The sequence below is a fragment of the Nannobrachium achirus genome (assembly GCF_963921795.1).
Source record: "Nannobrachium achirus genome assembly, chromosome: 10".
Classification (NCBI taxonomy): Eukaryota; Metazoa; Chordata; class Actinopteri; order Myctophiformes; family Myctophidae; genus Nannobrachium; species Nannobrachium achirus.
Genome location: NC_137819.1, coordinates 56,019,294 through 56,032,540, shown reverse-complemented (window position 1 = coordinate 56,032,540; position 13,247 = coordinate 56,019,294). Strand labels below are relative to the sequence as shown.

General features: G+C 42.5%; 1 protein-coding gene across 1 annotated transcript; it reads left to right on the top strand.

Annotated features, from left to right (window-relative positions):
- sh3bp5lb (SH3-binding domain protein 5-like, b) lies at window positions 1-12,515 on the top strand (the record flags this gene model as incomplete). Its single annotated transcript, XM_080734502.1, has 6 exons — window positions 1-312; window positions 708-770; window positions 1,386-1,514; window positions 5,039-5,200; window positions 9,275-9,448; window positions 11,889-12,515. The coding sequence occupies exons 1-6, from the start codon at window positions 13-15 to the stop codon at window positions 12,513-12,515; spliced, it is 1,455 nt and encodes a 484-aa protein (XP_080590628.1). The 5' UTR covers window positions 1-12.
- Window positions 12,516-13,247: the final 732 nt, after the last annotated feature.

Below are 13,247 nucleotides of genomic sequence, written 5' to 3'. Positions count from 1 at the left end.
ATTAGGCCGAAAATGGAGCCGCGGCACTCGCTTGAAATTCCGACCGGTTCTGGGGTCCCTGAGCCGGGAGAGTTACGACAAGAGACGCCCGGCGAGGAAGCGAGTGGTGGAGGTAGTATGATCGCGTCGGGTGCGAGCGTTCTGAGGGGAGGAGACGTCGCGGTGCCAGGGGGAGTAGCAGGCAGCAAGGATGAAGGGATGAAGATGAAATCAGATTGTGCAGATGATGGAGACACGGATACCCTGGAAAGGACTGGGGATGATGAAGATGGGATTTGCAAATATGAAGAGGAATTGGACCCAAGGATTCAGGCATGTTTGATTAGGCAATCTTCTATATACAGTAGGCTATAAGTAAACAGAATGAGTTCACACATGCCAACACAACACGGGTTCATTTTAAATATAACGTGACGTATCTAGTCCACGAGTTGTCTTGGATTAAGATGATTAATGGGGTTGTTTACACGAGATCAGTTTGCAATATAACTTACTGAGAGATGTTTGTACAGTCAGGCTCTACACATTGCATAATGAGAATTGTGAGTGTAAATAATTATGCCAAATTTGTTATTCTCAGAACAGAGGCTTACAGCCACAAACCCCTCATCTGGTGCAAAACCCTTCCATGGTCTAAATGTTTCATAATATCAATAATATTATAGCCCTAACGTCATGTCTATCCTTTCGCTTCCATCTGTTCTCAGGAAGAACTTGAGCACCTCAACCAGGCCAGTGATGAAATCAACAAACTGGAGCTGCAGCTGAATGTGAGGAAGCTGTTTGTTTATAATATTTTTAAGTGTGTGTGTGTGTGTGTGTGTGTGTTTTATTCTTATTTTATTTTTATTTTCAAGAAACAGTAGTTGTGAAGAAAAGGTAACAACTTAATCAGTCCTTTATTTATTGAAGAAGTTCAAAAAGCATCTATACTGGAGCGAAGCTATACTTACAAGCTTGTGAAAAAACAAGCAGCAGCACATACACATAAGTAGTATACAGGCCTAGAAAATAGGGGGGGAAATGGGGGGGAAACAGAAAAGCTAATGAAATAATAAGAAATTAATCAATACCATACGTTGAAGATCAGACAAGACATGTATTTAAATTGTTTCCTGGAGACTGATAAGGAAGATGATTTACTTTAGTGATACGTTCAGTGAATTCCAGGTAAATGGAAACGAAATGAATAGGATTGAATGTCAGATGAAAAATGTATCGGACTGGATTGCTCGTCTCAGGCATTACCAATTTCACTCGTCTCTTGTGACCAGTTTTCTCATTATCACAAAACCCCTTTTAAGTGTGACATTGCCATATTTGTGATGTAGGCGAGATGCGCTTGTTTTGAGATGTTTTAGTTCTTTCTTTGATTCCCACCACAGGATGCCAGGTCAAGCTACAGGAGAATCCTCACAGAATCTGCCAGAAAGCTCAATGCACAGGGCTCTCATCTTGGTAATTGCATTGAGAAAGCCAGGCCCTATTATGAAGCCCGCAGACTGGCTAAAGAGGTATGTGTTGCCTGTGCAGCTAATCTGTGTGCACACTGAATCATTAGGGAGTTTAAACAAAGACGGCTCCACTAGGTGGAAGTACAGCTGCTATGACGCAATCGCCGTAGCAGTCAAAAATGTTAAGCAAACACCCATCAGCGACGGGTTCCCACCACTTTTACTGAACTCTTTGGTTCCCGTGGTGACGCGTCTATGCAGCAGACGTTGTAGACGCTACGTGGAAAGGTAGTTTCTGCCATTGTAGGAAGGGCTGCGACGACAAGCAGAGTTATCTATCGAGCACTTATCCATTTCCGGTTACCGTAGCGGACTGCCGCAGCCGTTCTTGCTTCAAGTCCCTATTATCTCCACCAGGCCGGAAGGCTGTGAGGCGGAGTTAAATGTCACCACCCCTGTCTCTGTCTGTCTCTGTGTGTCTCTGTGTGTCACTTTCAGAAACCACTCTACCAAATAGTGTAAAGATTTCATTCACACTGTCAAAATAGGCCCACATTTTTATAATTGGCCTCATGGATTTTTTGGCAACCAGTTTAAGTAATTTTGGGGTGCTTTTCTTTCTTTTACTGATAGTCCATTGTGTTGAGAGACAGGAAACGGGGAGATAGAGTCAGGGAGAGACATGCAGCAAAGGTCTGCTGAGCTGGGGAATCGAACCTAGCCGTCACTCGCTGTCAGGCATCAGAGTCAATGTGGTATGCGCCGTAATCACTCTTATATTGGCAGCCCATGTTTGTTTGAGGATGCCGGGAAGTTCAAGCCATCCAGAACAATGTTTGTCTGTATGTATGTAACAGTATGCAAGTAGACCAATCTATCACTCACATCTCTACATGCATGATGTCACGAAGCGGTACAACTTGTGGCGCACAACAAGGAAATACCTGGTGACGTGAAAGTCATTAATAGAACCCTTGTTCAAAATTGGATTGTAGTTGACTGCATTCTCGCAAGTCTCTTGTTACATGAAAATTGTTTTTGTTATGTACTTTTGTGTTTTGTATGTGAAGCATTTACTGTATAAAGGTCACCATTATTGGCCAAAGGAGCTATACTGTCTGTCAACACACTGGTCAACATGCCCACAAGCTGCCAGTTTAAGTCCTGGATATACGGTATATTCAAGGCTTCAAGTTCTCTGTCACTGTGCAGCTGACGTTCTTCTCTATTTGTCTCTTGCTCAGGTCTGCAAAAAAGAAGAGTTTCTTATGTTTGTGGGTATGGAATAGCTCTTCCCCAAACTAGATTTATGTTGTTAAATTAGATTTAGTACAGAATTCTGTGTATACTGTAGTTGGGGAGATAACAGTGGAGAGTGTGTGACCTATCATCATTCTTAAAGTATATATTCCCTCTTCTAGCCAGTGATAGTGAAATAAAATTGTTCCTCACTTTTGCTGGGGACCCCAGTTTGAGAAACGCTGACTTACCACAGCGATTCGGCGGCGGATGAAGTCAGAAAGCATCTGCTGCCGACAAGCTTGCAGGCACATTGTCGGCAAGAGACGCTTGCCGTTGATAAAGCCGCCGGGACCCGTTGATGAACTTTTTGATGAAGAACCGACTTTTAAATGCTTTTTAAAGTTTGACAACTAATGCAGACTACAACAACAGACCAGCAGTTAGAAAATCCATCCAAATTCAACGCAGTACTCAAGTTCAACATGTTAGATGATATTGCCGAGGGACTTGGCTTTGAGGTTCAAACATTAATTAATGATCTGGGCCAGATTATGCATATATTGCATAAAGATAAGAAGAATGTCTCAGTGCCTCTTTGGAGACCAGGGTGGCGAGGAGAGAGGGGGGGGGGGGGGGGGGGATAAAGTTACCGTAGGTTCAAATACCTTACTCATGTAATGTAGTCTCTTTCTTTATCTGTATCAGTAATGGCATCAACAATTTTCATTTGGGACACGGAACATATACTGCTCTCTGTCATGCTTTATTATGTGGTTAAAAAATAACCTAATTAGGAATGCATATGTGATTAAGTTGATTTGTCAAGATATTACAGTCTGAGACATTAGGCTACAGGAGGAAGGCCTGACCACAGTAGCCTGGCTACTGTGGGTGGTCCACCTCTCCTTAAAATGTGATTTGTCAGTGTGCCCCCGCATTTCTTGTGGCATCATTATTATATCACATTAATGCAGCTGCTCCCATGGACGATCCAATTTAATTTTCCTTAGCAGAAAATTGTTTGCATCTCTCTTCCAATTTGCTGAATATATCATTTGAATAACAATGCACCCAGGCACACCTAGGACCTAGCTCTTGTCTAATTTACGATGTTATGCCCAAAATACTCTCATGAATAAATACAACCCCTTTGCGCCGCATATTGCATTTGTGCCATGGATTGTATAAATAGGGCCCTATGCTATGTATAGGTTGTTTACAAGGTAATGTCAGATTTTGTCATTTTCTTAAGTAGCCTATCCATATCTGTGTTGAAGAATTTGTAAACGACACTAGTTGATTCAAAATATGTTTCAATGAGCCTCACATGTACATAACTCTACCGAAATATTTCAAATTATGTTAATAAAAAGAAAGCCAGTAACTTTATGATAGGAGTGGGCATTTGTGCAGGCCGAAGCATGTGCTCTAATAAGTTATGATTGATTACGTAAAACATTAACCCTTGAAGAAAGCATGCACAAGTGCCAGTCATGTTTAATCAGCATTGTGAAGGGTAATTTCAAACTGTAATTGAACTAATGAAAATCATTAGGATAAAGAGCAAGGGTCTAATTGAAAACAATTAAGCAAATAATGGATTATAAATCTGTCCTGGTTAGCACTAGTGTTTACAGAGTTATGAAAATGCAGATTAGAAAATGATGCGAGAGTCAAATCAGTCTAAATCCGCGGGGGTATGCTATGCATCATTGCCCATGTATAACGCAATCTTCGCGGTTAATTATTCAGTGCACAATAGACAGTCACCGTTAACATGGCTGATGACTACCAAACGATCAGGAGTCGGGACATAATCTCAAATCATCTCAGAACACCACGTCACAACATTTACCCAAGTGTTCAATCTGTGGCAGTCATCAATTTTTAAGCATCGACCTTAAACTTGGGACATCCTGTGTGTCCAGCCGTGTTACTGCTCCTACACAGTCGATGACTCTGTCCTCCTCTGACTCTGAGTCACCTTGTCTTAACTGCCTCCTCCCAAACAAACCTAGACACATCTGCCCCAAGGCGCTGACATTATACGCTGACTTGCATGACTAGAATACAATCTGCTTTTTATGTGTTATGTCTCCATGAATTGTTTATCCTGCTGCTGCATGGCATGCGTCCAAAACCTCTCTAGTTTGTTTCTTGTGTTTTTTTCCCCTTGTTTCTGGGCTGCTTCTTGCGTTCTCTCAAACTGTGCATCCTCACAAAATCCCTTGCTCAGCTGGATTTATCATATCATGATTGATGCTGCATCTCCTGGTCTTGTCTCATGATTTGTTTTGATGTATTTACTGTAAGTGAGCTGTCATGCCTCATCTTCCTCCTAGGCTCAACAAGAAACCCAGAAAGCTGCTTTAAGGTATGAGAGGGCCGTCTCCATGCACACAGCCGCCAGAGAGATGGTGTATGTGGCAGAGCAGGGGCTCCTGGCAGACAGAAACACCCTGGATCCAACCTGGCAGGAGATGCTCAACCATGCCACTTCTAAGGTAGATACCGCAAAAGCAGGGGGTCAGGCTGAATGCTTATAAAAATAATGACGGGATTATGAAGGCTATGCGTCTGACAAGAATCTGAGCTTACAATGACCAGTCCAAAGGAAATGTTTCCAAAACCAGATAAGGTAGTTGTAGTCATAATAGATTAACTGTAGTAGGTAGTGCAATTACGTGCTGCAAACAAACCCAACTGTACTGGTAGCCTGGTACTGTAAACCATCCCGGTCGCATGAATCACATTATCATGTGTCTTCTGCAGGCCGGTCTGGCCCCAAGCACTGGATGTGTTTTGCAGAAACCAAAATGCGGAAGGACCAATCAGTGTCTGCGCTCAGGGCCCTGTGATTGATAGACGCTGATTGTCTGTGTTCCACATTTTGGTTTACCTACCCAGCGACCAGGATGGTTTACCAGGCTACGGTATTGCTACCATGACAACAAAACAAAATGTTCTATCACAAATCAAAGCAGCCCAAAGATTGAGTGGCAAAATATTAGACAATCACAGTCAAGCTTTGAATCGCCACGCTCCTTTTTAATGTTTCTATTTTGTATTTCTAATTCAATTGAACGCATGATCAGGTCTTATCTTTAGTCTTGAACTGAAGTTCAAGACACTCTTGTAAGCTGTTCTAAGGGCCATCGGTCTCTGTCAATAATCAATGATATGTTATGACCAGGGCAGGAATTTCATGGAGGCCATGAAGGCATGACTGTTGTTGCCCCTCAGTTTGGCCTTTTGCCCCACAAACCAAAGGCATGACTTGAGGCCCAGTGGCCTTAATGCCCCAGATGACTGTACCACTTTCTCCTCTTGTCTCTTTCTTGTCAATATGTAGACAGTAGACACCAGTGTCTCTTTCTTGTCATGTAGACGCCAGTGTTTTTTTGTTGAGATTCTGAAATCTTAACTCCCCAGACTCCCCATCTTTTAAGCCCCTAAAATGACAAAATTCCAAGCCTGGTTATGACTACTTTCTCAAAGATCAAGTGTAAATGTAGTCATTCACATTAGGACTCATTTTCCTTCAAAAGCAAAGCGTCAGCCCACTCGGCTATTTATTGCAATTAAGCCTCTGAAGCGAGTAAATTCATAACCTTACAAGATTAAGCTGTGGTCACTGACTTTCAGAAGCCCTTATAGTAGGGCAGGAGAGAGGGGTCTACCAGCACCCCAATGACATGTTTTCGAAACCTGTTTTTTTTGGACCGTTATGATGTCTAGTTATGATTTCTGCTTGTTGCCGTCGCCAACTAATGTCCCATGGGGTTCATTTTTAACCTTTTCTCACAACTATTCCCGATCTGAACCATACAATGGTCATAACAGAAAATGCCATAACGCTTGATGTAAACAACCTACAGGGACAAATGAACACACTTTTCTATATGATTTTGACCCAGGGAATTCATTAAAGTGGTTATTTTTAACATTTATGCACATCTTGACCCTATTTCAGGACAGAAACGGTGAAAAATAACCCAAAAATGTTCAAAACACGTCTATACTTCTCTTTGTACAGATAAATTAAGGTGTATTCTTTTGATACCACAGGTTTTTTAGGACCCTTATGATGTCTAGTTATGATTTCTGCTTGTTGCCGTGGTCAACTAATGTCCCATGGGGTTCATTTTTAACCTTTTCTCACATATCCCCAATTAGTGTGGGGATTTAGGGGAGCAAATGCTAATTTCGTGCAATTTTGACTTAAAGCGCAAAATTTTGCACAGATGTAGCCCAGGGCTTGCTCTAATGATTTAGCTAGGGCGCCCGAGTCTGCGACCTTCGGGGTCTCCACAGCGGTCAAATCAAGTTGGGCTTCCATTGACTTTCTATACAGGAGGAAAATACCCAGAAAAAGATTTTTTTTCTGGGTATTTAAGGAGGATCTGAGGGGTCTAACTAGGGGTTTGTCATGATGCTGAATCCATTGCAGGCATTTGTTTTGCACAAAAAACATTCTGTGGGCTAGAAATGGCCTCAGAAAACAATACACGTATGGGTGAGTATTCATGTTAGTCGGAGGCCTTAGGGTTTTTTTTTCTTGTGCTAATCAGTCTAAAAGTTCAAAATTTTGCACAGATGTAGCTCAGGGCATGTTCTAATGATTTAGCTAGGGCGCCCGAGTCTGCGACCTTCGGGGTCGCCACAGCACCCACACAACTCTGAAAAGTGATGACTCATCACTTTTCATCACTAAAGTCGATGGGAGCCCAACTTGATTTGGCCGCTGTGGCAACCCCGAATGTCGCAGACTCGGGCGCCCTAGTTAAATCATTAGAGCATGCCCTGAGCTACATCTGTGCAAAATCTTGAACTTTTAGACTGATTAGCACGAGAAAAAAAAACCCTAAGGCCTCCGACTAACATGAATACTCACCCATACGTGTATTGTTTTCTAAGGCCATTTCTAGCCCACTGAATGTTTTTTGTGCAAAACAAATGCCTGCAATGGATTCAGCATCATGACAAACCCCTAGTTAGACCCCTCAGATCCTCCTTAAATACCCAGAAAAAAAATCTTTTTCTGGGTATTTTCCTCCTGTATAGAAAGTCAATGGAAGCCCAACTTGATTTGACCGCTGTGGAGACCCCGAAGGTCGCAGACTCGGGCGCCCTAGCTAAATCATTAGAGCAAGCCCTGGGCTACATCTGTGCAAAATTTCGCGCTTTAAGTCAAAATTGCACGAATTTAGCATTTGCTCCCCTAAATCCCCACACAAATTGGGGATATGTGAGAAAAGGTTAAAAATTAACCCCATGGGACATTAGTTGACCACGGCAACAAGCAGAAATCATAACTAGACATCATAAGGGTCCTAAAAAAACTGTGGTATCAAAAGAATACACCTTAATTCATCTGTACAAAGAGAAGTATAGACGTGTTTTGAACATTTTTGGGTTATTCTTCGCCGTTTCTGTCCTGAAATAGGGTCAAGATGTGCTTAAATGTAAAAAAATAACCACTTTAATGAATTCCCTGGGTCAAAATCATATAGAAAAGTGTGTTCATTTGTCCCTGTAGGTTGTTTACATCAAGCGTTATGGCATTTTCTGTTATGACCATTGTATGGTTCAGATCGGGAATAGTTGTGAGAAAAGGTTAAAAATGAACCCCATGGGACATTAGTTGGCGACGGCAACAAGCAGAAATCATAACTAGACATCATAACGGTCCAAAAAAAACAGGTTTCGAAAACATGTCATTGGGGTGCTGGTAGACCCCTCTCTCCTGCCCTACTATTAAGTCAGTAACTCATCAAGAGAATCCTCAAATTACCGTAGTATTTGGTGTTGAGTGGCATCCAGTTTCTGTTGAAGTTAAATGTTAGTAGACTATAAAATCCTTGGTGTTAATTTAGCTCAGAGTGTAAAACAGGGTTCCCCAATAGGCGGCCCGCGGGCCATTTGCGGCCCGCGGGGGACTACTGTCTGGCCCCACCAACCCCAGTAATAATGGTGGTATAAGAGCTGCAACAACACTATATCGTCGTTGTTGGGTAGAAACCTTGTATGTCCAAAACCGTTCGTTTTGTATTTATCATCTAAAAAATGTACTAAACTAGTGAAAACAGCTGATCTACAAGCACACAACGCCTCGCATCGCGAGGCGTTGTGTGCTTGTAGATCTGCTGTTTCACTAGTTTTGTGCGACGATCTTGTATGATAAAGCAGAGCTTTGCTTTACCAAAAAACGTACACATTTGAAACTTGGAGATACGAGGTTTCTGCCCGACAGTGACGATATCTGAACTGTTGCTGGAGTAGCGGAAACGCCACTGTCGCCCCCTGCAATGTTGTGGCCCTCTGCTTTGTACCCTAGACATAATTCAGACCTTGGGGAAAACTATTTGGGGAACCCTGGTGTAAACAGTGAAGGTTGATGGCAGTGGTTATACTGTAGGAGGTGCATATGGAAATCAGCTTGAGATATCTGAATTTAGGCATATATCATTCTGTAGATAGTCAGTACCTGTGCAGTAGTGTGTGCACAGCTATTATATAGTAGAACTTATGAATATACCATTTTCCTGGGTGGATGTGTGTGTGTGTGTGTTGGGTAGGTGAACGAGGCAGAGGAGGAACGCCTGCGTAGCGAGCGAGAGCACCAGCGTGTCACTCAGCTGTGTCAGGATGCAGAAGCTCGAGTGCAGACGCTCCAGAAATCCCTCAAGAAGGTCATCCTCAAATCCAAACCTTACTTTGAGCTCAAGGCACAGTTCAACCACATACTGGAGGTGGGTACCAGGCATAGTTCAACCACATACTGTACTCTTGGAGGTACACTACAGGCATTTGGAAGGCTACATTTACTTTGTGTGCTGGCGCATGTTTCTTTGGTATTGAGCCAAATGTTTTATGCTGATGTTCAGTCAGGAAATTACAAAAGGGCTTCCTGTAGAATTCCTGGCTTGTTTAGCAATTTAACAGTTTAATTAAATAAAATGTATTTTTACCTGGCACCTTTATTAGGCACCAAAGTCGGTAATCATGTAATCTGCAACATTGTAATGCTATGGCTGCAGGAATATAAATTATTACATATTTAAACAAACCAATAATTCTGATGTTTTGCAGTCCCAACGAAATTATTTTCTATTATTTCACAATCATAATATATATGTTTAAGTTTTTTTTCCTGGCTTGTCTGCCTTTATTGATAGTGACAGTTTTGAGAGACAAGAAACAAGAGAGAGAGTAAGGAAGTGACATTCAGCAAATGGCCCAGGAATTGAACCGGGGACTCGCTGTCATGCATCAGAGCCTATGTGGTACGCATCCTAACATAACCACTAGGCTATCAGGCACACCCCGATCAGCATATTTTGGGAGAAGAAACTCTATTCATTCACCCCCACCCTTAAAAAGCTCTCTGGATATATTATTTTCTTTTTATTAGTTTTCATAAATATTTTATCTATACCCTTTAAGTAAGCCAGAAGAATCATCTCAATTCCCACCATTATGTCTGTCCTGACTTTCAGCCTCTCCCCTCAGGCAGCCTTTATACGGTTATAGAAAGATGTTTTATAAGCCGCCTTATTTCCCAGTCCATCCAATGACTCAATTCTGTAGCAGGTAGTGACTTACAGTGACTGTGTGTTTGTTAGTAGTGGTTTGATTGGGTTTCATTGTATTCCTGCATTGTGTGTTTGTCTTATTTTATAGTGTATAGAACAATTGTTTTGCAACAGAGCTGCAATTCAAAACGAATTTCCCTTTGGGGCACAATAAAGTGAATCTGGAATTCTTCCACTCATAATTTGGTGGAGGTTCGTTGTTATAACTATCAATGTTGATATCCACTGTTATATTATTAAACTAAAAACGTTTAATTATGTTATATTATTAAACTAAAAACTTTTAATCATCTTTTAAAACTTTGTATGACTAAAATGTATTGTCTTTATTTACTTGTAGCAGTATTTAGTTTGAATAATTTAAATTCAAGAAGCTCAATTATCCCAAAATTGCATTCAGGGTCGTTATTCTCATCTCATATCAAATTATAAATCATAGATATCAATTTTATTTATGAAGGACCGTTGTCTCTAAAATGGAATTTCACCTCATCATTCACGTTGCCTGGTGACAGGCAATTAGGAGCACATGTACAGCCTAGTGCTTTGTGGTAGCCTTGTGACACGACGTTGCATCAGAGAGATGTCCAGCCAGAGCAGAAAGGTTAGTAAATCTCTCTTAAAGTGCTTTGAAGTTTTGCTGTAATTTGACCCTCGTAGTACCTGGTTCACAATGTTACGAATATACCGTATGTCACTCCCGATAGCCTTGAAAACCATGTGGTTTTGTCGCATTTCTGTCATTTCAAATATCTGTTTTCTTTTGGTATTAGTATGGTAGGCAGTTTCTGCTACTGAACTGAAAGCAATCAAAAAGAACAGATTTTTTCCCCCCGTGACATTTCAGAATGCTTCCTCACAAATGTGTGGTAGACACCCTCTGGATTCTGAAATAAAGATTTGCACGAAAGAAAAATGAGAATGCAGATGTATACATTTGTTAGAAAAAAACACTCAATTCAATACTTTTAGGAGGAATAGGCTTCAGTACATGTCATATTCAATGACACGAATTGGGCATAGCAGCGGGCGTGGTTTTCTGGTGCCAGCCAAAGATTGGCCATTAATTTTTCCCATAGAGATTTACAAGAATATTTGTATCAATTATTTTAAAGCTATACTGTGTAAGTTGCTCAACTAGTGGTCTGTAGCAGTATAGCAAACCGCGGTCGCGTCTGCTTTTTTCGGCCGTGTTTCGCCGCGGACCGGGCCTTCAGACCACCTTTGATTCTGTGAAAAAAAAACTAATTTCAATATTTAATTATGTGATATGATACATTTAATAAATACCCTTTGTTTAGCGGTTTTCAACTATTATTATTTCTTCACAGAATCAAAGGTTTTATGGTCATGCATGATTCACCAGGATCCTGGACGGCTTGATTCTAGGGTTAAAATAATTGATATGTTGCTATGCTCTACTTTAGAATGACATTTTATAAGAATAAAGCTTTTGAATATCATGTTTGACACTTTGTAATTTTATTCCCATTTTCTAACTGCCATAGACCCTATAATATACTAATTCCAATGACATGCCAACAGTTGGCCGACAGAGAACCATTATAAGAACAGTCCTGTAATTATGTGTTCACAGGAACATAAGGCCAAAGTGGTGCAGCTGGAAGAGAGAGTGGCCAAAGTCAAAACCCGATATTCCATCGCCCTGCGCAACCTGGAGCAGATCAGTGAGCAGATCCATGCGCAGAGGGGGCGTGTCAGAGCCAGCAGGGCGCGGCCCCTCGCCTGCGGAGGGCGGAGCTCCCCGGTGGGGGCGGAGTCTGAGGTTAAAGCCACGGTGGCGATTCACGTCGTTGGTGCCTGTGGAAGTCTAGGAGTGCTGGAAGACGGAAACAAGACCCGGCAGACGAGGCAGTGGGTGGAGAAACACAGGGAGTCCGGCTGGGGCCAGAGGGAGAGGCTGGAGGCCGAGCAGGCCGGGTCGGATTCCATGTCGGTCATTAGCCTGCAGACCATCGCCTCCGACCTGGAGAAGTGCGACTCTGTCGAGCACCTGGGGGAGCTGAGCGATGTGGCGAGTCTGGTGGGGGAGTGGGACAAGGAGAGGGTTCCCCGAGCCCAAGACAGGAAGATGAGGCCCCTAGAGAGAGTGGCAGTGGTCAATGACCCGCTGCAGGACAGGGCAGATGAAGAGAAGGGAGCAGCAGGCCAAGAGAGACAGGAGAGCTTTGTCAAGCAGCACCACAGAAGTGTTAGCTTGTGAGCTTCGTTAGATTTGCGATACTGACGAGGACAGCATGAATTGTGAATGATGATGTGGAAAATCTGCAGGGGGGGCATCAGAAAGAAAGAGACACACTAGGGGAACGAAGAAGACCTGAACACATGGGAGGTTGCAGATGAACCGGAAAATAGTAAAGAAGAAAAAAATGCTGGCTCTGACTGAGACTGCTGCACTTGGGAACAGCAAGAAAAGATGTGTTGGCACTTGGCAGATGCTGTGCACCAGGCGCACATTTATGAATCACCATGCGAGATCGCTATAAGAGCAATAAAGACAGTGACTGGGAGAAAGGGAGAGAGAGAGGTGGAGGCTTTTACTGTAGACTACAGCTCACTGACCTCCCCTGGGACTTGTATGCCCCCTCCTCCACCCCCCTCTGAACCTGTCTGTATTTCACCATTGGGGAGATCTTCTGATGTCCCCCATGCTGAGAAGATCAAGAGGTTACAAATGTCTAATCACTGTACGGTAGAAACAGGCAAAATACTAAACATTTCATTCAGCAGTGTCAAGAGAGTGTGTGTGTGTGTGTGTGTGTGCGCGTGTGCGTGCGCGTGCGTACGTGCTTGGGTAAAAATCAGGGCACTGCTTGTTATCATTGATGCATCTTTACTTTCATATCTATTCAAACCAGTTTCAGTTGTGTGTATTCCTATTGACATGCCAGTATTTGGTTCCTTTACTGCAGGAATGGACAGATGTGATTATTTT